Source organism: Amblyraja radiata, chromosome 10, assembly GCF_010909765.2.
Source record: "Amblyraja radiata isolate CabotCenter1 chromosome 10, sAmbRad1.1.pri, whole genome shotgun sequence".
Taxonomy (NCBI): Eukaryota; Metazoa; Chordata; class Chondrichthyes; order Rajiformes; family Rajidae; genus Amblyraja; species Amblyraja radiata.
In genome coordinates this window covers 38,925,326-38,951,543 of record NC_045965.1, presented here as the reverse complement: position 1 = coordinate 38,951,543, position 26,218 = coordinate 38,925,326, and the positions used below count along the sequence as shown (strand labels likewise).

The window sequence follows — 26,218 nt, the reverse complement described above, 5'->3', positions numbered from 1 at the left end:
AGGCAGCAAAGTCCAGTCCTATCCCGTTCACCCATGGTCAGGCCTATTGAGGCCTCCGCAGTCGCTGCTGCGGCAGCCCGATGCTTCAGGCCCTGTCACTGGATGATGGAACTCCGGCGTCGGCAGAACAACCTCAGCGGCTTGGAGTGTCTGCAATGGCCGCTTCCTCCCGGGAAACCGTGGCTCCCGAAGTCCACGGGCCTCGCTGGTCGGAGATCCAGCACTGGCGATCTCAACGAGAGATCCCAGGCTCCGCGGTGTTTAAAGTTCAGCACCGCCCCGCAACTGGACGCTCCACAGACCGCAGCTCCGTGATGTTGGAGTCGGCGGTCTCAGCACTCCAGAGTCCACCGCACGGCGGCCCGGGTAAGGCATCGCCCGCTTCGTGGTGGTGCTTCAGCGTGGTGGTGCTTCAGCGGTCCCGGCAGGAAACGCCGCTCCAGTCCTGTTGGTAGGCTGCGAGGAACGGGCGAAGATACAGCTCGGAGAAAAGCCGCATCTCGACCAGGTAGGGACTGAGAAAAAAGTTTCCCCCTTCCCCCACCCCCAACCCCCACATAAAAAGACTAGAAGACCTCCAAAACAAACACTTTTTAACTCACTAAAAATAAAAAAGGGTGAAAGGACTAACGGCTGCTGGCAGGGCAGCCATACGCGACGGCACCCCCTGACTACTGTTTTGTTACATAAACTAAATGCAATAATACCGAAAATTTCTTCTCAAGTACTTACTCGTAGCAGACTGACAGAAGTCTCCAGAATATTCGGAGGAGCAAATGCATACGTATCCAAGTGAGTTATCTGGCCTTAAAACACACTTTCCATTATTCATGCATGGATAAGCATCACAACCATGTTTCCCAATTACTAAAGCAAATTAAAAAAAATGAAATACAAAATAAAATCTATTCTTATTAACTTACATTTTCTTCTTCTTTTACCATGTCCATACAAGAGAATGAGCAAATGAACCACAAAATTCTTAAGTTTTGGAAACCAAAAGTAAATATAGGCAAGGGGTCAAGGATTATAAAAGGAACCCACTCCAACTGGGTTACTTCCTCTTTCCTGCTTTACAATTAAAACTATTCTATTGTGACCATTGCTATAACTAGGAGGATCCATTATCAAGCAACCTAGAAATGTTACCAATTATACTGCCAGTATAAAAGAGATGAAGGAGATGTATGTGATATGTCTGAAGTGGTCAAACACACAGAATAAGAATAGTCACTTTACAAAATTGTGCATGTCAATGTTTCGATTGGATTATGGCCCGTAACTATCTCTCTAGAATCATTCTCTCACTCCACGGCTACTACAATTAGTGGCATGGGAATCCTTTCCTAACGCCATAATCCTTATGATTTGGGATGGCATCATGCAATAAAGAAATGCATAGAAGTCCAGGTGTGTTGCAATTCCAAGGAAAGTTAAATTGAGAATGAAAGTACTCAGGTAGGCTTTCTGAAATTTGGATTCCAGGAAGTACATCTCGATTTTGTCAAAATAAGTATGTAAGAGAGTGGTCAAGGGTGATCATTATCAATTTTCTCTCTAAATTAAAGAAAATCTGGGCATCTCCCCATTTGGTTCCATTGATGATATAATCTTGATCAAACCCCCAAAAGGTTGATGCATCACCATCAAAATCATCTCTAAGCATTCCTAACATGTTACTGAACTTAATGAATATTTAAGATACCTTCTAATAAATTCAAAATTACATGACATTTCAATAACAAGGTACTATCCTGCAGAACATATATTTTTGCCTGCTTCGTCCAATCCTTAGGTAAGTCTTGCAGGCTGCGGCTTGACGTTCCAAAGGAACTGGCAGAATTTAGCCATCTGTACAGAAATAAGTGCAGTAACAGAGCCAGGTGTATTACCTCGAGAAAATGATCACTCAAATTCCACGCTAGGTCAGACTTAGTGTGGGATCTGAGGCATCATTCACTTCAATGATTCCTTGCCTTCCCTATTCTGCAGTCTATTATTTTAAAACCTATTTTACTTAAATGTTTCCAATGTTTTTTTGTGATGATTTTAAACTATATTTACTTTTGAGATGTTTTAATTATTCATATCAATTTTAATATTTTTAAATGTTTACTAGACCAAGTGCAGACCCGTTGGGTCTGTTTCCCCAACGCGCGTTTGCGGGGGGGAGGGGGGGGGCTGCGGCATCACACTCACACTAACCACCCCCCAAACACACAGGTGGGCGGAGGGGGGGGAGGGAGAGACGGGGTGGGGAGGGAGGGGAGAGGGGGAGGAGGAAATGGGAGATATTTGGGAGGGAGAGCAAAGTGGGGTAGGGTGAGTGAGAGGGGGATGGGAAGGGGGAGGAGAGTGGGGAGTGGGAGGAGAGTGGGGAGGGCAGGAAGGGGGGGGGGAGAGGGGTAGGGGTGGGAGAGGGGTAGCGGGGAGTGGTGCAAGAGAGAGGGGAAGGGGGTGGTGAGGAGATGGGGGTGAAGAGGGGTGGGAGAGGGGGGAGAGAGGGGGTGGGAGGGGAGGAGGGAGAGGGGTGGGAGGGAAGGAGGGAGAGGGGTGAGGAGAGAGGGAGATGGAGAGTGGGGAGAGGGGGGAGAGAGGGGGGAAGGGGAGGATGAGAGTGGGGTGGGGGAGGGGTGAGAGGGGTTGGGGAAGGGGAGAGAGGGAGGAGAGACCGGAAGGAGGAGTGAGAAGGGGAAGGGGAGAGGGGGAAGAGTGTGGAGGGAGGGGGAGAGTGGTAGGGGGCGGGGGAAGAGTGGGATAGGAGGGGGAGAGGGGTAGGGGGGAGAGAGGGGAAATAGTGGTGAGGGAGAGGGGAGGATAAGAGTGCGGAAGAGGGGCAGAGGGGTAGGGAAAGTGGTGGAAGAGGCACAGATGGGTTAGAAGGAGAGGTGGGGGGAGAGAGGGATGGACGTTGGGGTGGGAGGGGAGGAGAGGGGAGAGAGGGGTGGGAGGGGAGGAGAGGGGAGAGAGGGGGGAAAGGGAGGAGGAGAGAGGGGTGCGGGAGGAGGTGAGAGAAGGTGGGGGTGGGGGAGAGAGAGGGGAAGATGGAGGGGAGGGAGTAGGGAAAGGGGGAAGAGTGTGGAGGGAGGGGGAGAGGGGTAGGGGGGAGAGAGGGGGAAGAGTGTGGAGGGAGGGGGAGAGCGGAGTGGTGGAAGAGGGACAGGGGGGTAGGGGGTAGGGGGAAGGGGGCAAGGGGAGAGAGGGAAGGGTGTGGGTAGAGAGGGAAGGGGGTGGGGGAGGGAGGGATGGGGGTGGGAGGAGGAGGGGGAGGAGAGGGAGATGGAGAGGGGGAGGAGAGAGTGGTGGGGGAGGGGAGGAGAGAGGGGTGGGGGAGGGGAGGAGAGAGGGGTGGGGAAGGGAAGAGAGGGAGGAGGAGGGAGGAGGGGGAGTAGGGAAGGGAAGGAGAAGGGAGAGGGTGAAGAGTGTGGAGGGAGGGGGAGAGTGGTAGGGTGGCGGGGAAGAATAGGATGGGAGGGGGAGAGGGGTGGGGGAGAGATGGGAAAGAGTGGGGAGGGAGTGTAGGAGGGGGAGGGGGGAGAGAAATGGAAGAGTGGGGAGGGAGGGAGGGGGAGAGGGGTAGCGGGAGTGGTGGAAGAGGGACAGGGGGAGCAGTGGAAGAGGGACAGAGGGGTAGGGGAAGGGGTGGGAGAGAGAGGGAAGGGAGGGGGAGAGAGAGGGGCGGGGGAGGGAGAGGGGTGATGTAAGGGGGAGAGAAGTGGAAGAGTGGGGAGGGAGGGGTAGGGGGAGTGGTGGTAGAGGGACGGGGGTAGGGGGTAGGGGGAAGGGGGCAAGGGGAGAGAGGGAAGGGGGTGGGTAGAGAGAGGGATGGGGGTGGGAGGAGGAGGGGGAGGAGAGGGAGATGGAGATGGAGAGGGGGAGGAGAGAGGGGTGGGGGAGGGAAGGAGAGAGGGGTGGGGGAGGGGAGGAGAGAGGGTAGGGGAGAGAGTTGTGGGGGAGGGAGGCGAGGAGGGAGATGGGGTAAGGGGTAGAGGGGGATGAGTGGGAAGGAGGGGGAAGAATGGGGAGAGGGAAGGGGGTGGGGGAGGGAAGGGGGTGGGGGAGAGGGAGTGAGGAGAGGGAGTTGGAGAGGGGGAGGAGAGAGGGGTGGGGGACGGGAGGAGAGGTATGGGGGAGGGGGAGAGATGTGTGGGGGAGGGGAGGAGGGAGATGGGGTAGGGGAAGGAGGCGGAAGAGTGTGGAGGGAGGGGGAGAGGGGTAGGGGAGAGAGGGGAAATAGTGGGGAGGGAGAATGGGAGAGGGATGGGCGGAGAGAAGTGGAAGAGTGGGGAGGGAGGGAGGGGGAGAGGGGTAGGCGGAGTGGTGGAAGAGGGACAGGGGGAGTGGTGGAAGAGGGACAGAGGGGTAGGGGAAGAGAGGGGAAAGGAGGGGGAGAGAGGGGTGGGGGAGGGAGAGGGGTGGGGTAAGGGGAGAGAAGTGGAAGAGTGGGGAGGGAGGGTGGTGGGACTGGTGGAAGAGGGACAGAGGGGTTGGGGAAGGGGGCGGGGGAGAGAGGGAAGTGGGTGGGGTAGAGAGAAGGGGGTGGGGGAGAGAGGGATGGGAGAGGGAGAGGGGTGAGGAGAGGGAGATGGAGAGGGAGAAGAGAGAGGGGTGGGGGAGGTGAGGAGAGAGGGGAGGGGGAGAGAGGTGTGGGGGAGGGGGGAGGGAGGCAAGGAGGGAGATGGGGTGGGGGAGAGAGGGAAGTGGTGAGAGGGAAGGGGGTGGGGGAAAGAGGGATGGGATGGGAGGAGGGGGAGGAGAGGGAGAGGGGTGAGGGGTGAGGAGAGGGAGATGGAGAGAGGGAGGAGAGAGGGATGGGGGAGGGGGAGAGAGGGATGGGGAGGGGAGAGAGGGATGGGGAGGGGAGAGAGGTGTGGGGGAGGGGAGGAGGGAGATGGGGTAGGGGAGGGAGGGGTAGGTGTGTGGAGGGAGGGGGAGAGGGGTGGGAGAAGGGAGTGGGGGAGAGATGGAAAGGGGTGGGGGAGGGAAGGGGGGTGGGCGGCGGGGGGTGGGGGAGAGAGGGAAGGGGGTTGGGGAGGGAAGGGGGAGAGGGAAGGGGTGGGAGGAGGAGGGGGAGGAGAGGGAGAGGAGTGAGGAGAGGGAGATGGAGAGGGGTGAGGAGAGGGGTGAGGAGAGGGAGATGGAGAGAGGGATGGGGAGGGGGAGAGAGGGATGGGGGAGGGGGAGAGAGGTGTGGGGGAGGGGGGGTGAGGGATGTGGTAGGGGAGGGAGGTGTAAGAGTGTGGAGGGAGGGGGAGAGGGGTGGGGGGAGAGAGGGGAAATAGTGGGGAGGGAGAGTGGAAGGGGGAGGGGTAGGGGCAGTCCATCTGTTCCCCATTCCCTTTCACCCCCAATCCTCTTTCTCTATTCCCACACACGTGATGACGCTCTTCGACACAGGCTGCGGGGGGGGGGGGGGGGGGATCGGGCTGGGGCTGGTGCAAAGGCATATGGATCCATTCCGATTGGACATCTGCGAGCATTGGGCATTGTGACATCACATGATGGAACGAATCAAAAGGCAGAAAGGCAGCCGGACGGACGGCGGACGGCAGGCGGCAGCCACACAGTTTTAAATATAGACTAGACCAAGTGCAGACCCGTTGGGTCTGTTTCCCCAATGGCGTTTGCGGGGGGGGGGGGGGGGGGCTGCGGCATCACACTCACATTAACCACCCCCCGAACACACAGGTGGGGGGAGGGGGATGAGAAGAGGGGAGGGAGGGGAGAGGAGGAGGAAACGGGACAGATTTGGGAGGGAAAGGAGAGCGGAGTAGGGGGCGAGAGAGGGGGATGGGGAGAGAGATGTGGGGGAGGGGGGGATGGGGAGGGAGGGGAGGAGGGAGGGAGGGGGAGAGGGGTGGGGGAGAGAGGGGAAAGAGTGGGGAGGGAGAGTGGAGGGGGAAGGGGGGAGAGGTGGAAGAGTGGGGAGGGAGGAGGAGAGGGGTAGGGGGAGTGATGGAAGAGGGACAGAGGGGTAGGAGGAAGGGGGCGGGTGGAGAGAGGGAAGGGGGTGGGGTAGAGAGGGAAGGGGGGTGGGGAGAGAGGGATGGGTGGGAGAGGGAGAGGGGTGAGGAGAGGGAAACATAGAAACATAGAAATTAAGTCCAGGAGTAGGCCATTCGGCCCTTCGAGGCTGCACAACCATTCAATATGATCATGGCTGATCATCCAACTCGGTATCCTGTACCTGCCTTCTCTCCATACCCCCTGATCCCTTTAGCCACAAGGGCCACATCTAACTCCCTCTTAAATATAGCCAATGAACTGGCCTCAACTACCTTCTGTGCTAGTGAATTCCAGAGATTCACCACACTCTGTGTGAAAAATGTTTTTCTCATCTCCGTCATAAAAGATTTACCCCTTATCCTTAAACTGTGACCCCTTGTTCTGGGCTTCCCCAACATCTGGAACAATCTTCCTGCATCTAGCCTGTCCAACCCCTTAAGAATTTTGTAAGTTTCTATAAGATACCCCCTCAATCTTCTAAAATCTAGCGAGTACAAGCCGAGTCTATCCAGTCTTTATTCATATGAAAGTCCTGACATCCCAGGAATCAGTCTGGTGAACCTTCTCTGTACTCCCTCTATGGCAAGAATGTCTTTGAGCATTGGGCATTGTGACATCACACGATGGAATGTTCACCAGGGGCTGGGGCTTGGGCTGCTTCTATGGGTGAGAAGCCAGTTTTTATTTTGAAATATTGGGGGGGGGGGGAGAAGGATTTGATTAAAAATGTGTACATAAACACGATGAAATGTAATCATTCTATCCAGTCTTTATTCATATGAAAGTACTGACGTCCCAGGAATCAGTCTGGTGAACCTTCTCTGTACTCCCTCTATGGCAAGAATGTCTTTGAGCATTGGGCATTGTGACATCACACGATGGAACGTTCACCAGGGGCTGGGGCTCCTGCAAAGGCATATGTAAATGGATCCATTCCGATTGGACATATGTGAGCATCGGGCAGTGTGACATCACACAATGGAACGTTAAGCAGGGGCTGGGGCTGCTTCTTTGGGTGAGAAGCCAGTTTTTTTTAAAATATTGGAGGGGGGAGAAGGATTTGATTAAAAATGTGTACATAAACACGACGAAATGTAATCAGGAGTGGGTACTTTGAAAGAAAAGTGAAATCTCTACCGAAATGGAAAAGATCTCGGCGATTCTGCGTCTGGTTTCGGCGTAGCAAGGAATCAAAGGAAGAAAGGCGGCCGGCAGCCGGACGGACGAACGCCGGCAGGCACACAGTTTTATATAATAATGATAGATAGATAGATAGATAGATAGATAGATAGATAGATAGATAGATAGATAGATAGATAGATAGATAGATAGATAGATAGATAGATAGATAGATAGATAGATAGATAGATAGATAGATAGATAGATAGATAGATAGATAGATAGATAGATAGATAGATGAATGTCAAGGATGTTTTTGGAAATAATTTTTCATCATGTTTAAAATAAGACAGAGCTTACTTCCTGCTTTATTCTGTCAAAACCTATTAGGTGTGTTCCTAGGCAAGCCATTAACAAAACATATTCTGGACATCAAACTCCGATTCCAGCATCCAGTGAGCCCTATTCTATTCAACGTGAATGTAGATGTCCTGTAACTGCAATAGTAGGCTGAATCCAGCAATATCGACTCAAATGTAAAGGTAAACTGGGTCAGGCATTATGTTAGAAAGTGCAGTAACTGTCTTATCACTAAGTCATAGTACCAGTTTTTAATCTATACTAGACCACGTGCAGACCCGCTGGGTCTGTTCCCCCAAGGTGCGGTGGAGGTGCTGCGGCTTCACACGAGGGGAGGGGGTAGGGGGGGGACTGGGTGGGGAGAGGGGAGGGAGGGGAGACCGCTGGGTCCCGCCCAGCGGTCTCCCGGGAACAATTATTGTTAGTGACAATTATGAAAGTTGAATATTGTATTACTTAATTTAAAAAAAAGATTTGTAATGTTGTCAGAAAGATCAGCACAGCAATAAAGATTTCAGTTTAGGAATTCATCTAAATCCATGGGAATATACAGTACATTCAGAAAATATTCAGGCCCCTCCACTTTTTCCACATGTTGTTATGTTACAACCTTATTCTACAATGAATTAAATTATTATTTTTTAATTATCAATCAACACACAATACCCGATAATAAAAAAATGAAAACAGGTGTTTAGAAATGTTTGCAAAGTAATTAAAAATAACTGAAATATCACATTTACATAAGTAATCAGTACTCAGTACTTTGTTGAAGCACCTTTGGCAGCAATTACAGCCTCAAGTCTTTAGGGGTATGACGCTACAAGCTTGGCACACCTGTATTTGGGTAATTTCTCCCATTTTTCTCTGCTATGTCAGGTTGGATGGGAAGCGTCGTTGCACAGCTATTTGCAGGTCCCTCCAGAGATGTTCGATCGGGTTCAAGTAGGGCTCAAGTGGGCCACTCAAGGACATTCACAGACTTGTCACAAAGCCACTCATGCATTGTCTTGGCTGTGTGCTTAGGGTCATTGTCCTGTTGGAAGGTGAACCTCTGCCCTAGTTTGAGGTCCAGAACACTCTGGAGCAGGTTTTCATCAAGGATCTCTCTGTACTTTGTTCCGCTCATCTTTCCCTCGATCCTGACTATTCTCCCAGTTCCTGTCGCTGAAAAACATCCCCACAGCGTGATGCTGCCACCACCATGCTTCACCACCATGTATGGTATTGGCCAGGTGATGAGCGGTGCCTGGTTTCCCCCAGACGTGACGCTTGGCATTCAGGCCAAATAATTTAATCTTGGTTTCATCAGAGCAGAGAATCTTGTTTCTCATGGTCTGAGATTCTTTTAAGTGCCTTTTGGCAAACTCCAAGAGGACTGTCATGTGCCTTTTACTGAGTAGTGGCTTCCGTCTGGCCACTCTACCATATAGGCCTGATTGGTGGGGTGCTGCAGATATAGTTGTCCTTCTGGAAGGTTCTCCCATCTCCACAAAGGAACTCTGGAGCTCTGTCAGAGTGACCATCGGGTACTTGGTCACCTCCCTGACCAAGGCCCTTCTCCCCCGATTGCTCAGTTTGGCCGGGCGGCCAGCTCTATGAAGAGTCCTGGTGGTTCCAAAGTTCTTCCATTTATGAATGACGACCACTGTGCTCTTCGGGAGCTGCAATGCTGCAGAAACACTTTGTTTGACCTCACACCTTCAATTAGAACAATTCAACCATCTAAAATGTTGATTCACAAATTCTAAGTTCTTATGCAAAAAACTTTTAGTTGTGCAACAGCATGCAGCTATGCTTCAGTTGTTTACCCCTTAAAAACTTCAACTTTAGGCAGAAGAAGTAATATAACAACATTTAAAAGATACTTGGGCAGGTACATGGATAGGAACGGTAAAGAGGAATATAAGCCACATGCGAACAAACGGGATTAGCTTAGATGGGGGATCTTTGATGGCATGAGCGAGTTTTGCCGAAGGGGATGTCTGTGCTGTATGACTATATCCAAAGTTTTGGTCATCTGCCATAATTTCCCTGTATCAGGCATGAGTCAGGAAAAAAACATAAAAAAGAGGAAGAAAGATGGAGTCCAAGGGGCAACACCGCTGGCGGGGTAAAAGGGGGCAGCTCCCCCTTAATGCAGAAATTTTTTGATAATCGTACCTTGAAATGACACAGTTTTCTTGTCTTACTTTGTTTACCCTTAATTTATCCTGTAATTTTTTTATTGTACCTTAAAATAACACTTTTTACTTGCTTGTCACTTCTTAATTTACACAGAAAATTTGTGATAATCATACCTTAAATGACACCAACTTGCTTGTTTACACTTGTCATATTGAAAATATTTTATATCACACCTACACCTACTTGTAACATGATACCTGTTCCTGGCTTGTTTTATTAGAGAGCAATATCCTTTACATGGCATTTTTGATAATTTTTTGATAAATATACCTTGAAATGACACAATTTCCTTGCATGTTTACCCTTAATTTATACAGTTTTTAAAAAATTATACCTTACAATAACACATTTTACCTGATTGAATCAGACTCTTGAATGCATTTATTTTTCAAATTAAACAATTCTTATATTTTAACACTGTAACAAGTCATATACTAGATGGATGCAATGTATTCCCATTATCATTCATGGGTTTGCCAATTACGGTAGGCCTAGGGGACAGAGGAAAACTGCTACTCTACATAAGCGGAGCTGAGCACTAGCCGTAGAAATCTCATGCCTGTTGTATGTGAAGATGCATATTTAGCTTCCATTCACTCCTGAGAAATACCATAGAAACATAGAAAATAGGTGCAGGAGTAGGCCATTCGGCCCTTCGAGCCTGCACCGCCATTCAATATGATCATGGCTGATTATCCAACTCAGTATCCTGTACCTGCCTGCTCTCCATACCATACCTACATCCCTTTAGCCACAAGGGCCACATCTAACTCCCTCTTAAATATAGCCAATGAACTGGCCTTAACTACCTTCTGTGGCAGAGAATTCCAGAGATTCACCACTCTCTGTGTGAACCATGGAACATTTTACTACTTTATAAATGCACTATTGATACAAGTTACCTTTATTTTTGAAAAGTTGTGAGTGTGGAATGCCGTTTAACAAGGCTTTGCACTTAGGAAAGATGGTTTTGCTCTGTTCAAATTAAATGTAACGGTTCCTTCTAACATGGACCATTTAGTAACTTGAACTTCACTTACTGAACCTTTCCGATATTCAATATTTTCAGTTTTTATTTATGATTTCCAGCATCTAAAGGTTTTTTTCAGGTTTAGTAACTTCATTAATAAGTTGAATAAGCACTCAGCAAGGGTATGACAGATGCCAACTTTACTCCTTCTTGAGGGCACACCAATCTCCACCCTTTCAGCCACATGCTTATTCACTTTTCTTGACTGTATACCTCGATCTTTGTTGGAGATCTACCCTCCCAGCTTCAATCCTCATGGAAGATGCCTTCCCTTACCAATCTGTCAATATGAGGCCAGAAAGAAATTGTCCAAACCTCTTTTACATCTCAATTGGCAGTACAGCCTCCCTTCCAGGTTCTCAGTGCTTCTCATGGATAACCCTCCCCAACACTTAATGTCTTTCCTGACTCATACCCAGGCTTTATTCCACAGGCGTTACAGAAATTTACATCATGGGGCCCCATGACTGTTACTCTGCAATACACATCCATCCAATATATCCATTTGAATGTAGTGGAACATATTTGTCATTATCTTAAATTGCTCATGCACAGGTAACCCAATTCTACAAAAAGGAATTTCAAGACACACATTTAACATAAATATAACATTGTTGCTTAAAAATAGTTTATGCACTTACAGTTTGATGATATACCACGATCTAGGTTGAAAATAAAGTGAGATCATCTTACCTGAAGAATCATATCCTCGATTCTTAAGTGGTTCAATGTTAACAATTTTAACAAATTTTTTACTTTCATCAAGGTTTTGTAGAATTACTTCAACAAAATTATATGGAGCTGTTGGTGCATTGCACCATAGTTTATCCCTATAAATAAGGAAACGTGCTAATTATAACATGTTTCGTGTTTGCTGCTGTTCCCCTTCAGAACACTAATCAATATCTAATTATTAAACAGCAGTAAAATGTAATAAACAGCCCTAAAATCTCATGCAGCTAATGTTTACAAAATATGTAATTCTGCAACTAGTTTAGTTAAGTTTAGAATACAGCGTAGAAACAGATTATTCGGCCCACCGTCCACGTCGACCATCAATCACCCGTTCACTAGTTCCATGTTATCCAACTGTTATCTAGTATTTCAAATGTTTTTAATTTTAGAAAAAACAAATATATTGCAGATGCTGAAAATCTGATATAAAAACAGTAAATGCTGGCTTGACAATAATTCCAATTCTCTTGGGGATGATTCCAAAACCAAAATCCACAAATCCGAGATAATAATTCCAATGTAAATAACCTTTGTCCTTATTGCATCCCTTTATAAGATAATATATTATTTATTCAATTGTTTTGCACCAATCTTTGTCCTGATCCAGTCCAACCAAATTAAGTCTTACTCTTGAATTTTCTATCTGCTCAATTAATTCATCTATGGGCTTCCAGTGGGCTTCTCTTGTCTTCTTTCGAAAAGGAAAACATTCTAACTTGTTTATAATTGTGATAACCTCCAAGGTACCATTCCAGCAAAACGTTAAAATCTTTATTTTACAGTGTATTTTTAGTATAAAGATTAAAACACTGCATTGCACACCAATACATGACCAAATAGAATGCTGTGCAAGTTGAACATGAATTCAATGTCCTCAGAAATAAATCCCAATGATATTAGCTCTTTGAATTTCACTGATGACTGCGGGCAGTTATTTCTAAAGATTTTCCCCACTGCATTCCCCAAGTCCTTGATTTCCAATTTCCGATGATTAGTTCCATTGTGTTCCTCAAAACATGACAAGGTTTATTTTCTGATCCACAGATGAGGTTTCTCATCTTACAACAAAAGTTATTACCTAATTTCTACTTGTGTTTATATGTTGGTATTCGCTGTATTCACTATTTTATATCATCTAGAAAATTATGACATTGAGTAATTTAGTCCTGTGTTCAAATCATTGCTGTAGATTATGAATGAGTAGTCCGAGGATTGAGTGCAAGTGCTAAATGTTCACTTCCTCCAACTGCATGCAAGATGAAGCATTGACAACATTTATTTGTGGTTTCATGCCTAGGGTATGTCAACAACTCCTCTTCAACTTGTGACCATGACCACATCACTCAGACTAAATTTTGAAACTCCCTGTATAAAAATGCTGTGGAATTGTCACCCGAAGGACAGCAGATACTCAATAGTGGCAGATCACCAACACCTTCCCAAGGGCAGCAAAGATGGATAACAAATGGCCCTCTCTGAGATGCACATATTTTGTAAATTAAAATTGCCTTGTGTTTTCTTCCTCCCACTTCAGCTGGTTTGAATGTTAACACCCCCCCCCCCCCCCCCCCCAAAATTAAGAGAGGTCAGTGTCGCAGAAGATGTACCATTGCTTGATCTAATTGATCCAAGTTCCCTTTTCAGAAAAAAACTATTTACATCATATCTGATTCAACTGCAACACTGGAATCTATCTAACCATGTGGAAAATTGTCCAACTACATTCTATCCAAACTGAGCAGGAAACATAAAAGGTGAACATTTAGCTCATAATCACTACATTTTCAATTATAAGCATGCTGATGAAGATGTCACTGACAGTGCTTTAAAGTTTTACTTCCTCATCAATTATCTGTTCAGAGATGCTCAGTTTGAGTTCCCCCAAGACCAAACAGCTCAAGTCCTCATGGACAAAATAAATGAATTTGAGAGTAATGAAAAGGATTTAGATTTTCATTAAGGACGTATTTTGTCACGGGAGACATCAAAATGTTTTGTAAATTTGGGAAAAATCTTTTTACTGGGGTTGGTGCCAAATGTAGTATAAAGGGAGATGACTGTTAGAAGACAATTTGCTCTGATTCATCACAGCAGCAGTTCCTCCGGTCTGTCTCAAAAGAGCAAATTATTTTGGCTGGTTCTATGACATTCCCTTCCTTCCAGTCAGAACTAGGGAATTTTGCTGATGAATGCAAAGCATTTAATTAGAGCAACACTTTTTCAGATAATTAGGCATTCCTGCAACATTTGGGTATGAGCTTTTATAAAGTAACATTCATGTAATAACCATTTCCAACAAGATAGAGTATATCTGCTCCTTTTTAATGGACTAAAGAATTCTCATAACTTCCCTCACTATCTAAATCCTGGGATGGTGACTATTGATTAGAAACTTAACTGGACTAAATCATAAATAATGTGGCAATGGGAATAGTTCAGAAATTACATATTCTGCAGCTAAAATTCCTCCTGATCCATCTTTTCACCCCTCTAAAAAATGTAGAATAGGAAAGAGATGCAACATTATGACCTGCAGGTCCCCTCCAAGTTGCACACCAAACTTTAACATCGAGAAGCCCGCGGTCTCTGGTAAGAAGAGGCCGACTCGGGAGCTCCATGCCGCGGAGACAGTTTCAACCGGCCCGACGCGGGAGTTTCGATCACCCCGACGGGGGCTGTGATCGCCCCGACTATGGATGGTTTAACTACCCCAACCGCGGGAGAACAAGAGGAAAAAGATTGAACTTTTTGCCTTCCATCACAGTGAGGAATACGGAATCCACTGTGATGGATATTTATGTTAACTTTTATGTGGTTGTGTATCTTGTCACTTTTCACTTAGTATGGCTGTATGGTAACTCAAATTTCACTGTACCTTAATTGGTACATGCAACAATAAACTGACCTTGAAACTGACAGAAATAAAATTGTTATTCTTTCATCCAATCCTTGGATCCATCTACCTTACACTATTGTGGGAGAATGATCATCAGGGCTTCAGACATCTAAGCTCACTGCTAACTTCTCAGGAGCAATTAAGGAATAAATATGGATTTTACTTCGGAGTCACGTGAGTGACTACGTGAAGAACCCCGCCAGGACGCATGCGTGTCATATCGCTTTCACGCTTGCGAAACAACAGGCGGGGTGGAGCGTTCCCCCGCAACGGTAAGTTTGAAACCGCGACCTGCAGGTAAGTGATTTACTCTGCGGTAGTGTTTGTCCCCGCACTGTTTTTACACAGGGGGGGGAAGCTGGACAAAATAGTGTCCACAAGTGCTGCGAGTGAAGCTGGCTGGGGAGGACCGCAAAGTTGCGGGAGCCAGCAGCAGCTGAAGGCACAAGCCCCGTAAGTGGGATCAGCTGTGCTGACTTTTGGTCCCGCGCCGGCCAGAACACCACGGCCGGGCGGGAGACTATTCAGAATGGGGCCGTCGACTTTGACAAGTCGAAAACGGCAGGAGGCGGGGTGGAACGACGTTCCCCCGTAGTGACAATTTAAACCAGGACCTGCAGGTAAGAGTACTCTGCGATCTTTTTGTGTTTTCCCATACTGATTACAGGTAGGGAGCATGGAAAAGTCGAAGAAACCAACGAGGGCTGCGACAAAGCTGGTGGGCCAGCAGCGGCCAGCGGCACTTGAATCACCTATAATGGGATCAGCTGTGCCCGATGTCGCCTCCGCACCGGCCAGATCCACTCCGCGGCCGGGCGGTAAGGCAAAACAAAAAACCATCAAAGTCGTGGACTCAGATGAGTCCGACTTTAAGCAGCCGCGGGCGGCCAGCGACCATGAGTGCTGGAGCCGGATGGAGTGGTGTGTGGAGCATTTGCTCCAACGTGACAGGCTCCGGGAGATGGAGTCGAGTCACTGTGGACTCTATGTAAAACCCACAGCAGCACCTCTTGTAGGGCTGCACAGTGCTTCTCCCTCGTCAGAGGAGAGTACTGGGGGTCAGTTCTGGGCTGATCTTGAAGAGGGGTTTGCAGAACAGAAATCAAGTGTGCAGGGGGTGCAGGAACGTGAAAATCTACTGGACATGGTGTCCAACTTCATACAGCCAGGCCAGACTGGCCATAACCTGGAGGACACCTGACACCGGGTAACTGTATATCCCTGAATGTTCCTGTAGTAAACTCCTAAACAGCGGGGATAACAGCTTTCACCCGCACAGTGGATGAGAAGGACATGTCGCAGGACCAACAGGATGCACTGGCACTGCTTTGCAACACACGGCCATAGACAGCACCCTTACGCACCCACCAGTAGAACAAAACCGACTGGTGAAAGCTCGAAGGTCCGGTACACCAAACATGAGTCTTTCTTAGGCCATGGCCCAGACTGGCCTTCTTGGAAGATACGCAAACCTCCAACATCAACCAAACCACAAACCCAGACACCGACGCCTCAACATCAACGAAGGATTTACAAAAAGAAGTAAACCTGCCACTGGTAACTATGGAGGTAGGTGGGTCTGGTTCCCTACAAATTGCAAGGAGCATGGAGGTTGGGGGGAGATTACTCTCCTTTCTGGATGCATGGAGTATGTTAACTACCGATACTTATATTTTAAGCAGTATCCAGGGATATACAATAGAATTTATACACAAGTACAGCCCTCCAGTTCAACATATACCGAACCGAATGTTCGTACTTTCCGGTAAAGAAAAATCAGAAGCGCATGCTGAACTGGAGCGGCTTTACGCAAAAGGGGTAATTGAAAAATCCCAACACGAACCGCTAGAATTCGTGTCCAATATCTTTACCAAAAACAAAAAAGATGTTGGTTGTCGCATCATCATAGATCTGACAAAATTGAATACATTTGTACAATATATTCATTTAAAAATGGAAACCTTTGTTACTGCTAAACAATTGATTTCCAAAGGTTACTTCATGGCTAGCATCGATTAAAACATACTTACTATTCAGTGCCTATACGAGGTGACCACAGATGTTACTTAAAATTCAACTGGATGGGACAGAACTGGCAGTATAGAGCGCTGCCAAATGAGTTAACATCAGCCCCCAGGCTGTTCACTAACATTTTGAAACCAGTCCTAGCGTTTCTACGGAAACGAAAACACATGGTCATGGCATATCTAGATGACATACTTATTGTGGGCAAAACTTTGGAATTGGCCAAACAAACTGTAACAGCCACAAAACAGTTATTTGAAAAACTGGGGTTTATTATCCATCCAGTTAAATCTAAATTAACGCCTTCCACTACTATGGACTATTTGGGGTTCACCATTGACTCAGTTCACATGTCCGTGACTTTGCCAAAGGGAAAGGCTATAGACTTAATAGAGGCTTGCAATAACCTCATTGACATTAGTAACCGTCCATCAGATTGGTAGCAAAAGTAATTGGCAAAATGGTGGCTGCTTTTCCAGCCACACAATTTGGACCTTTACATTACCAAAATTTACAGAGAGCAAAAATACAAGCACTCAAAATCAATGCTGGTCATTTTGACAGACCAATGAAGCTACCAATCAAAGCTATAATGGAACTAAAATGGTGAATAGATAACATTTGGCTTTGTTTCAATCCAATCATTATCAGCAACCCTTCTATGGTGCTACAAACTGATGCCAGTGCACTTGGTTGGGGTGCCACCAATTCCATCTCCAGCTGTGGAGGTAGATGGACTGCTCAGGAGGCATCATTATTACTAACACTGGGCATAAACTACCTGGAAATGTTGGGTGCATTCCATGGCCTAAAGTCATATGGTACTGGGTCATATCACCAGCATGTTAGACTACAGATTGACAATACCACCGTGGTAGCATATATCAACCACATGGGTGGAAACAAATCGACATCATGTGACAATCTGGCTAATACAATTTGGCAGTGGTGTATCCAGAGAGATATTTGGATATCAGCTACTTACCTACCAGGTAAACTAAATTTAGTGGCAGACACCAGGTCACGCAAATTTAATGAAAACACCGAATGGATGTTGAATAAAAAGTATTTGCTGATATTACAGCACGATATGGAACACCAGATATCGATCTATTCGCATCCAGGCTTAATCACCAGTTATCAAACTATGTTTCGTGGGAACCAGACTCTGGGGCAGCGGCGACAGATGCATTTTCGCTGCATTGGGGGGGAAATTGTTTATTTATGCATTCCCTCCTTTCTGCCTCATCAGTCGGGTATTAAGGAAAATACAGCAAGACTCTGCGTCTGGTATTTTGGTAGTACCCGATTGGCCTACTCAACCATGGTTCCCAGTGATACTGAACATGGTATTAGAACCATGTATCACCATCCCGAATATACCAGACTTATTGGTTCATCCCGTAACAAGGGATAGCCACCCATGCCATAACTATTTGAATTTATTAATTTGTAGAGTTTAAAATTACCACTACAGCTGGGACTGACGGACCGAACAGTGAACATGATTTCAGCGGGCCACAGACAGTCCACCAAAAAACTGACATAGACTGACATTAAAAACAGTCATGCTAATGGCATTGGTCACGGCACAAAGGATACAGTCATTACATAAATTAAGACTGGACAACATGACTTCTTCATCTGAAAATATTACGTTTCATATTTATGAATTAGTAAAGCAGAACAGACAGGGATCAGCAGGCCTCAATATAGAATTTAGGTCTTACCCAACAGATGATCGTCTATGTATAGTAAGACATTTGTCGTTATACATGGAGAACACGAAAATCATCAGAGGCAATGAGAAGGCACTTTTAGTCAGCCATAAGCAACCACACAAAAGAGTGACGGTCCAGACCATCTCAAGATGGCTGAAACAGGTTCTAATACAGGCTGGGATGGATACAAATATTTTAAATCTCATTCCACCAGGGCTGCAGCTACATCGGCAGCTATGCAGTTGGATGTACCAATGGACCAAATCCTCAAGGCAGCAGGATGGTCAGGGGAAAAACATTCCAACTATTTTATCATAAACCAGTCATTAAACCTGGAACATTTGCAGAAACAATTTAAGTTCTGTAATTTAATTACCCCATAAATAGGGGCTATAATTTGTGTTAATCAATTCATGGATTTCAATGTAGGATTCATGTCTAAAATATGTTGACACAATTCCTCCTACAGTCATTAAGGCAGATGTGATGCATGGACTCGTTTCCACGGCATGAAATCACAGAGCTTTGAAATCTTCACGTAGTCACTCACGTGACTCCGAAGTAAAATAGTAAGATTAAACGAGAACTTACCAGTTCGAAGTTTGATCATTATTTTATGAGGAGTACGTTGAGGGTATACGTGCCCTCCGCTCCCACCCATGATCATATACTCAACTGGTATTTCTTCTCTAATCTTACTATGTTTAAGTCATTACAGTTATCTGTGATTTCACACCGCTGCTTTGAAGAATGACACGCATGTGTCCTGGCGGGGTTCTTCACGTATTCCCTCAACGTACTCCTCATAAAATAACGATCAAACTTCGAACTGGTAAGTTCTCGTTTAATCTTACTATTTGCTAGCAACATCCTGATCCCAGTTAAAACAATGGGATATGCATGGTTTCGATCAGCTTCAAGGATACTCAAATTCAATGTCATCCATACAATGATACACGCTTCATTCTTCCACCACTTTGAACGCTCACTGTCTCCATCATCAAATACTAAGGATGTAGTGTGTGCAACGTAGAAAATGCATTCCAATTCACCTCTGCTTCTTTGACAAGGCCTCCCAAACTCATCACCACCTAAAAGGCAGCAGGCGGAAGAGAATGTCACCACTCACAAATTAATCTCCACGTCACACACAATTCTTATTTGGAAGTATATTGCTTTTCATTTCATCATTCCTTGGTCAAAATCTTGGAATTCCTTTCCATAAGATTATCTACACCAGCAATAAGTGGTTCAAGGTGGCCCACAAACATATTTTAATTGTAACCTTTGGAAAAATGCCAAAAGCTCGAGGAGAATGCTTTAATCAAAAAGAGCAATGTTCGTAATAATGTGTAAAAATATATAAAAACTTACCAAATTTACCTGTTTTAAAAAAAAGATTAAACGTATTTCTATAAACAACAGGTATTGTCACTAACTTCCTAAAACCAATCTGTCATCTCCAAAATGTTAATTTTATGCATGAATATTAGCTGATTCTCAAAGCCCTTCAGACAAAATATAAAATTCACCCAATTGGGTGCACTGGCAGCAGCGGCTCATCGGCATTCCCCTTTTGTTTGTGTTTTTTGTGTTGTTTATTTCGTTTGGTTAGTCTAGTTTTTGGTTCTTAGTTTGTGTTTTGGGGGGGGGGGGGGTTGAAACGGGTTTTGCAGTCTCTCCCTGTGAGGGAATGCGACTTTTTTTTGTCATATTCCCCTTCTCTGCCTCTGCCTGCGCTGAGGCCTAAATGGAGCTGGCGACCTCGAGGCTCCGGAGGCAGAGCCCGTCAGGACTCGCCCTGAGCTCGCTCCCGTGAGGGCGGTCCGGCTCAGGGCTGGAACAGTGCTCCCGTGAGAGGTTGTCGGGGCGGCCTGGCCCGAGGGAGAAGCGACGCCCAAGTCGGGGCGGCCTGGCCAGAGGGAGAAGCGACGCCCAAGTCGGGGCAGCCCGGCCAGAGGGAGAAGCGACGCCCAAGTCGGGGCAGCCCGGCCAGAGGGAGAAGCGACGCCCAAGTCGGGGCAGCCCGGCCAGAGGGAGAAGCGACGCCCAAGTCGGGGCAGCCCGGCCAGAGGGAGAAGCGACGCCCAAGTCGGGGCAGCCCGGCTAGAGGGAGAAGCGACGCCCAAGTCGGGGCGGCCCGGCCAGAGGGAGAAGCGACGCCCAAGTCGGGGCAGCCCGGCCAGAGGGAGAAGCGACGCCCAAGTCGGGGCAGCCCGGCTAGAGGGAGAAGCGACGCCCAAGTCGGGGCGGCCCTGCCCGGGGAAGAAGCGACGCCCATGTCGGGGCGGCTCGGCCCGGTGGAGGTTCGGCGCCCATGTCGGGGCAGCCCAGCCCGAGGCTGAAGACGGTACGGTACTCACGTGAGGGTGGCTGGGACGGTGTTCTGGCGGTGGTGGCCTGAGTCCAGGGTTCGGCCGCGGGCCAGCGGCTGCGTCTGCAGGACTGGTGGGCGGCAGCTTCAACCACCCCGGGCCGCGGTGTTTGAGCCGCGGGACTAATTGTAAGATCGCCCGGGGGGTATTGCCTCAGCGCAGACGGAAGAAGAGGAGGGAAGAGACTGCAGACCTAAGACTTTTGCCTCCATCACAGTGAGGAGATGTGGGGTGGACTCACTGTGGTGGATGTTAATATGTTTTATTGTTGTTTTTATTGTCTTATATATGACTGCTGCAATTTCGTTCAGACTTTGGTGTGAATGACAATAAAGTCTGTCTGTCTGTCTGTCTGTCTGTCTGTCTGTCTGTCTGTCTGTCTGTCTGTCTGTCTGTCTATTTATCTATCTATCTATCTATCTATCTATCTATCTATCTATCTATCTATCTATCTATCTATCTATCAAGTTTTACAGCATATTTACGTTTTGCATTCTTTCAATAGACAATGAGGAATTTCAATAGGTTAGGTGTAATTAATGCACAACCAAGATTACTTTTATAATGAGGTGACTTTATTTATTATCTTTGAATTTGGCAATTAAATTATTTTCATTTCATTATATTAATTACAACCATTGGTATATGTGGCAAACCTGTTTTCAGAAACTAAATGTAATGTTTGAATTCACTATGACACATGGGATACCTCTCTTCTATTTGAATTATTTTTTTCCCCTTTAAGACTTACTTGCATTGTTCAATAACTGATGTTAGAACCCGTTTCTTGTGTTCCTGCTGCACAGCTTTCCAATCAATTTCGTAGTTACTTTTCACTTTGCTTGCAAAGGTAATTGCAAGTGTAACACCTGTTGGTGTGTCAAAAGACACAACTTTAAACAGGGCAGCACCTTCATTTTGAAACAAGTCTGGAAAGAAAATATCAGATGCGGGAATACTTTTTAATATTTGTACAGCAAAATAAATACTTTATCCCACATTATAATTCCAGAACATATAATTTAAAAAAAGCTTTGAAAGGAACAGATAATGACAAACATGCTTTGGAGCAAATAACCTCTGTCAGGGTTGTTGATCAACGTCTACAGCTTGGCGTTCAGCACAATCTTCTCCAAACTTTTTATCAATCTCAGAGAAGTCTCAGAAGCGGATCACAATCAGTACGAATTAGCAACACTGCTTCCTCCTTGATAATCATCATCAACACGCAGGAGCACCTCAAGGTTGTGCGTTAGTCCCCTGCTCTACTCTCTATACTCATGATTGTGTAGCCAGTCACAGCCGAAACACCATCTTTACATTCACTGACAATATCGCTGTCATTGCATGTGATACAACGGTAATGATGAGTACAAAAGAGAGATTCTGACTAAATGGTGCTAGAACAATAATCTTGGTCTCAAATTTAGCAAGACTAAGGAGCTGATTGATGACCAACAACAGGATGGGTAAGCCAAGTATCCAAGGACAAGTCTTCATTGATGGTAAGGGGGTGGAGAGAGACAATATCTTCAAGTTCCTAAGCATGCAAATCTCTGAATACGTCCCGGGCCAAGCAGATTGATCCAAACACTAACAAAGCTCATCAATGCCTCTACTACCTTTAAAGATTGAGGGAATTTGGTATGTCAACAAATATTCTATTAAACTTTTACACATGTGTGGCAAGTAGTGTACTGGCCCACTGTGTCACCACCTGGTTTGATAACTTGAATGCCCAGGAGCTAAATAAATTAGAGAATGGTAGACATTGTCTGGTCCATCACATGTACTGACCTTCACAACATTGGGATCTATAGGAGACGTTGCCTCAAAAACTCAGCCAACATTAAAGACCCACATGACCCTGGCCAATTCACTCCACCCATCGGGAAATCTGGAAGGAGGTTCAGGTACCTAAAAATTGTTTTTAAGACTAGACAGGTTCATGAATAGCAACAATCAGAAACATAGAAAATAGGTGCAGGAGTAGGCCAGTCGACCATTCGAGCCAGCAACGCCATTTAATATGATCATGGCTGATCATCCAAAATCAGTACCCCGTTCCTGCTTTTTTCACATATCCCTTGATTCCATTAGCAAAGCAAATCAGGCTCTTGAACACAACACAACACTAACATCAGCAGCAATGAACTTCAATGGACTGTGTCTTTGGTTGCATGACAGACTATGTTTTTGGCACCAGTATTACAGTTATTGATTTATTGATTACTTTATTATATTTATCTGTGTGTTTTGTATGCCATAATTATCTTAATATTTTACCTATTTTACAGCTGGTTTAAATTTCTTTCAAAGTATACAATCAATAAGCATATCACAATAAACAGATCATTTTTGGAGTCTTTTCAGAAAGGGAATTGGCACATATTTAATCCATTTTTTTCCATGGATAATTTATATCCATTATCATCATATTGCTCTGTACTGTATAATACGAATGCTGTGTTTGTTTTTAAACACCCACCTCTTTCATCACTTTCTATATCTAACTTCCCCCTATATTGAACTGAATATAATTATTTTGCTCTTCCTCTGAATCTTCTTCAGAGCTTATATAATACAAAATGTGCAAGGCAATTAAAACTTGACACAATATTCAGAAATAAAATGTCCTGACCCGAAACGATGTTTGTCCATTTCCCTCTACGGATGCTGCCAGACCACTGAATTCCTCCAGCAGCAATTCTCAGCGCACAATCACCATAAATTCTGAATGAAGCTGCTGAAACGTTGAGAGTTTGAGAATAGTAAAATTCTATTTGCCCTCCAATTCCCAGCAAATTACCAGTCCCTGCAAACCCATACTGTCCCTGCCTGCTTCAATGTCTCCACTATTGTCCCTTTGCCCAAAAAGGCAAGGATTACTGGTCTTAAAGACTATAGGCCTGTCGCACTGACCTCTGTAGTCATGAAGACCCTTGAAAGGCTTCTGCTGGCCAAGCTGAAAAATATCATACACTGAGCCATATACTTCAAATCACAGATAAATTGTTCAACAGGTTAATCAGGATTTTAAATATATGGCTCAGCGATGCCGCTTCGGGGATATGTCTAATGAGTTAATTCGAGACAAACTTGTCAGTGGCATGACTGATCAAAAGCTAAAGACTGAGCTACTACGGAATGCTGACCTAACCCTTGAACAAGCTGTGCATGCCTGCCGCACGTTCAACCCCAAGAAATGCAAGTTCCGCGTTTCAGAGGTCACCTATGTTGGACACTTATTCACTCGCGATGGTCTGAAGCCAGACCCGAAGAAAACTGCAGCCATCAGAGAAATGCCTGCACCTGTCGTCGTGCTCAGCCTACAATGATTTCTGGGTATGGTGAACTATCTGGGGAAGTTCATACCAAATCTCAGTGAACTCAGTTCACCACTGAGACAGCTCACCCGCAAGGACACTGAATGGACCTGGCACCAGCAACACCTACAGGTATTTGACTTTTTAAAACTACAGCTGGCCAGCGCTCCTACCCTGACATGCTTCAATCTGAAGCGACCTGTCACGATAACCTGTGATGCCTCACAATACGGTTTGGATGCAGCCTGCCTTCAAACATCTGCCAAAGGGATTCTACTACCTGTATCGTATGCCTCCCACACCATGACAGACACCGAACAGCGCTATGCCCATATCAAGAAAGAGCTGCTAACTGCTTGCTCAAAATTTAAGGATTTCATCTTTGGGAACACTTTCACAGTTGAAACCAATCACCAACCACTTGTAACCATCCTGAACAAACCTATCCATGCAGCACCTGCACGCTTGCAGTGCATGATGATGTGGCTCCAGCGGTTCGACTTCAGAATCCTTTACAAAAAAGGAAAGGACATGCTCGTTGCTGGCACTCTCTCTCGTGCACCACATGCATCTGGTGAACGACATCCTTATGAATGTGATGAGCTCACGGTTCTCAAGGTTGACTTAATTCCCATGGAATGCCTGCGTCACCTGGCTGAACTTCTTATTAACAATTTAGAAACCATTATGAACGATATTATTGTCTTTGTCATCAGAATTGAATAAATAACAAAACAAAATAAATTAATATCAACAATATAAGGATTTATTCATTCATTTGTCCACAACTTTCTTCCTGTGCTAAAATTTGAATTTAAACTCCTCTTCTATCATCTCTCGATTATAGGGGGTTTCAGTGTCTTCGCCCAGGAGAACTGATCCAAAACGTAGTCAAGAGCCAAGAGTGTTTTATAGTCATGTCCCAGATAGAACAATTAAATTCTTACTTGCAGCAGTGCAACAGAATATCTAAACATAGTATATGATAAACGAGAGAGAGAAAAGAAAAGTTTAGTGTGTATTGGTGTATATATACACAGATGGCTGTAGGGAAGTAGCTTTTCCTGAACCTGGACGTTAGTTTTCAGGCTCCTGTACCTTCTTCCCGATGGCAGTGGTGAAATTGATAATATGTAAGAATATGGATAATTTGGGAAATGGCTGATGGTGCTTTGGAAAATAGCTGACAGTGCCTGTGAGCAAGATCAAGCTGGCGGCGGTGACAAAACACCAGGTGCAAGAGGTCCATGTGACCTAGCTGTTGCCACAGAGTCTAGCTCTTTGCAGAAGCTCCAGGAAGATTCTGCACATCAACCACTTGCTGCCATTAAGTCTAGGTTCTGATGAACAGATGCTGAACCTAAGCCTGTGATTGGATGGAGGATTATCTGTTTACACTTAGTGTCTAGGTGCTAAAATGTTTTTGTATACAATGTTTGTAATTTTTTAACGGAGTAAGTGCTTCTTAATGTGTTTTCTTATCTGTAAGAAGTGATTGGCATGTAGGGGTAGCCTTCCCCATCGTACTTAGTGTCCCCGCCTTCGTTTAGGGGTATAAAAGTGTATGCAATTCATTTAGGTGTGTCGGTTGTCTTCCTTCTGTTCTGTTTGCACGAGGCTATTGTGGGCTCGCGTGAGTGGATCCGAGACCGTCCCTGCAGTGTATACAAATAAAGAAGGGTTTGGACTTCAGTGTTCTACTCGGTTTCTTTTACTGAACCAGACTAGGGGTAAGATTAGATCCGGACATTCACATTTAGGGGCTTGTCTGGGATCTCAAAGGATTGCTGACGTGAGTCTGCGGCCAAGGAGCTGAGTCGTCTTGGATCGCAGGAGGAGAAATAGGCGCCCCGGTGTGAGTAGTTTTTACTGGATTGGTTTTCCCTGCTCCGCTAATCCGACGACGAATCAGTCATTCGCTGACTTTGCGTGGGGTCCCGACGAGATCATTCATGGAGCTTTTTCACGGGGCGAGTTGACGCAAGATGTCACCAGAGTGAAGTGGTCGTGGTCCAGCACGAGTCTCGCACGATATAACGGGGGGTAGATAAAGAGTTCCCACGGTACTCGGCATTTCTGTTATTTGTGCGAGTGACTTGTCCGTCTCCCGAGCTTTCGCGTTAAATCTTGAATGAACATCGTGAACTACACGTGACACAAATGATGTAACTTTTTTTTCACACACTATAAATATCCTCCCTTGGTTGAATTGGCTCATTTGGAGACATGTTTTACTGTGTATGTGGGAGACACAGATGGACTGAGCACAGTACCTCGGTCTTACTGTGTGTGGGAGAGGGGGAGAAAGAGACGTACACTCACAGAGGCAGAGTCTCTCAGCCTGTGTAAGAGGGAGGGAGAGAGAGAGAGAGGCACACACAAGGTGGATGTGAAATCTCACCTGCCTGTTTCAGTGACAGACACCCGCCGCCAGTAAA

At 46.0% G+C, this 26,218-nt stretch overlaps 1 protein-coding gene across 1 annotated transcript in view; it reads right to left on the bottom strand.

Moving 5' to 3' along the window:
* The window catches only part of LOC116977388, a 45,475-nt gene extending 22,030 nt beyond the window's left edge, over positions 1–23,445 (bottom strand). Inside the window, exons 1-4 of the mRNA XM_033027817.1 lie at positions 23,436–23,445; positions 21,206–21,383; positions 11,396–11,532; positions 733–867 (exon numbers count right to left, since the gene is read on the bottom strand). Of these exons, the coding sequence (XP_032883708.1) occupies positions 733–867; positions 11,396–11,532; positions 21,206–21,383; positions 23,436–23,445 (460 nt within the window). The remainder of the gene's footprint in view (positions 1–732; positions 868–11,395; positions 11,533–21,205; positions 21,384–23,435) is intronic.
* Positions 23,446–26,218: the final 2,773 nt, after the last annotated feature.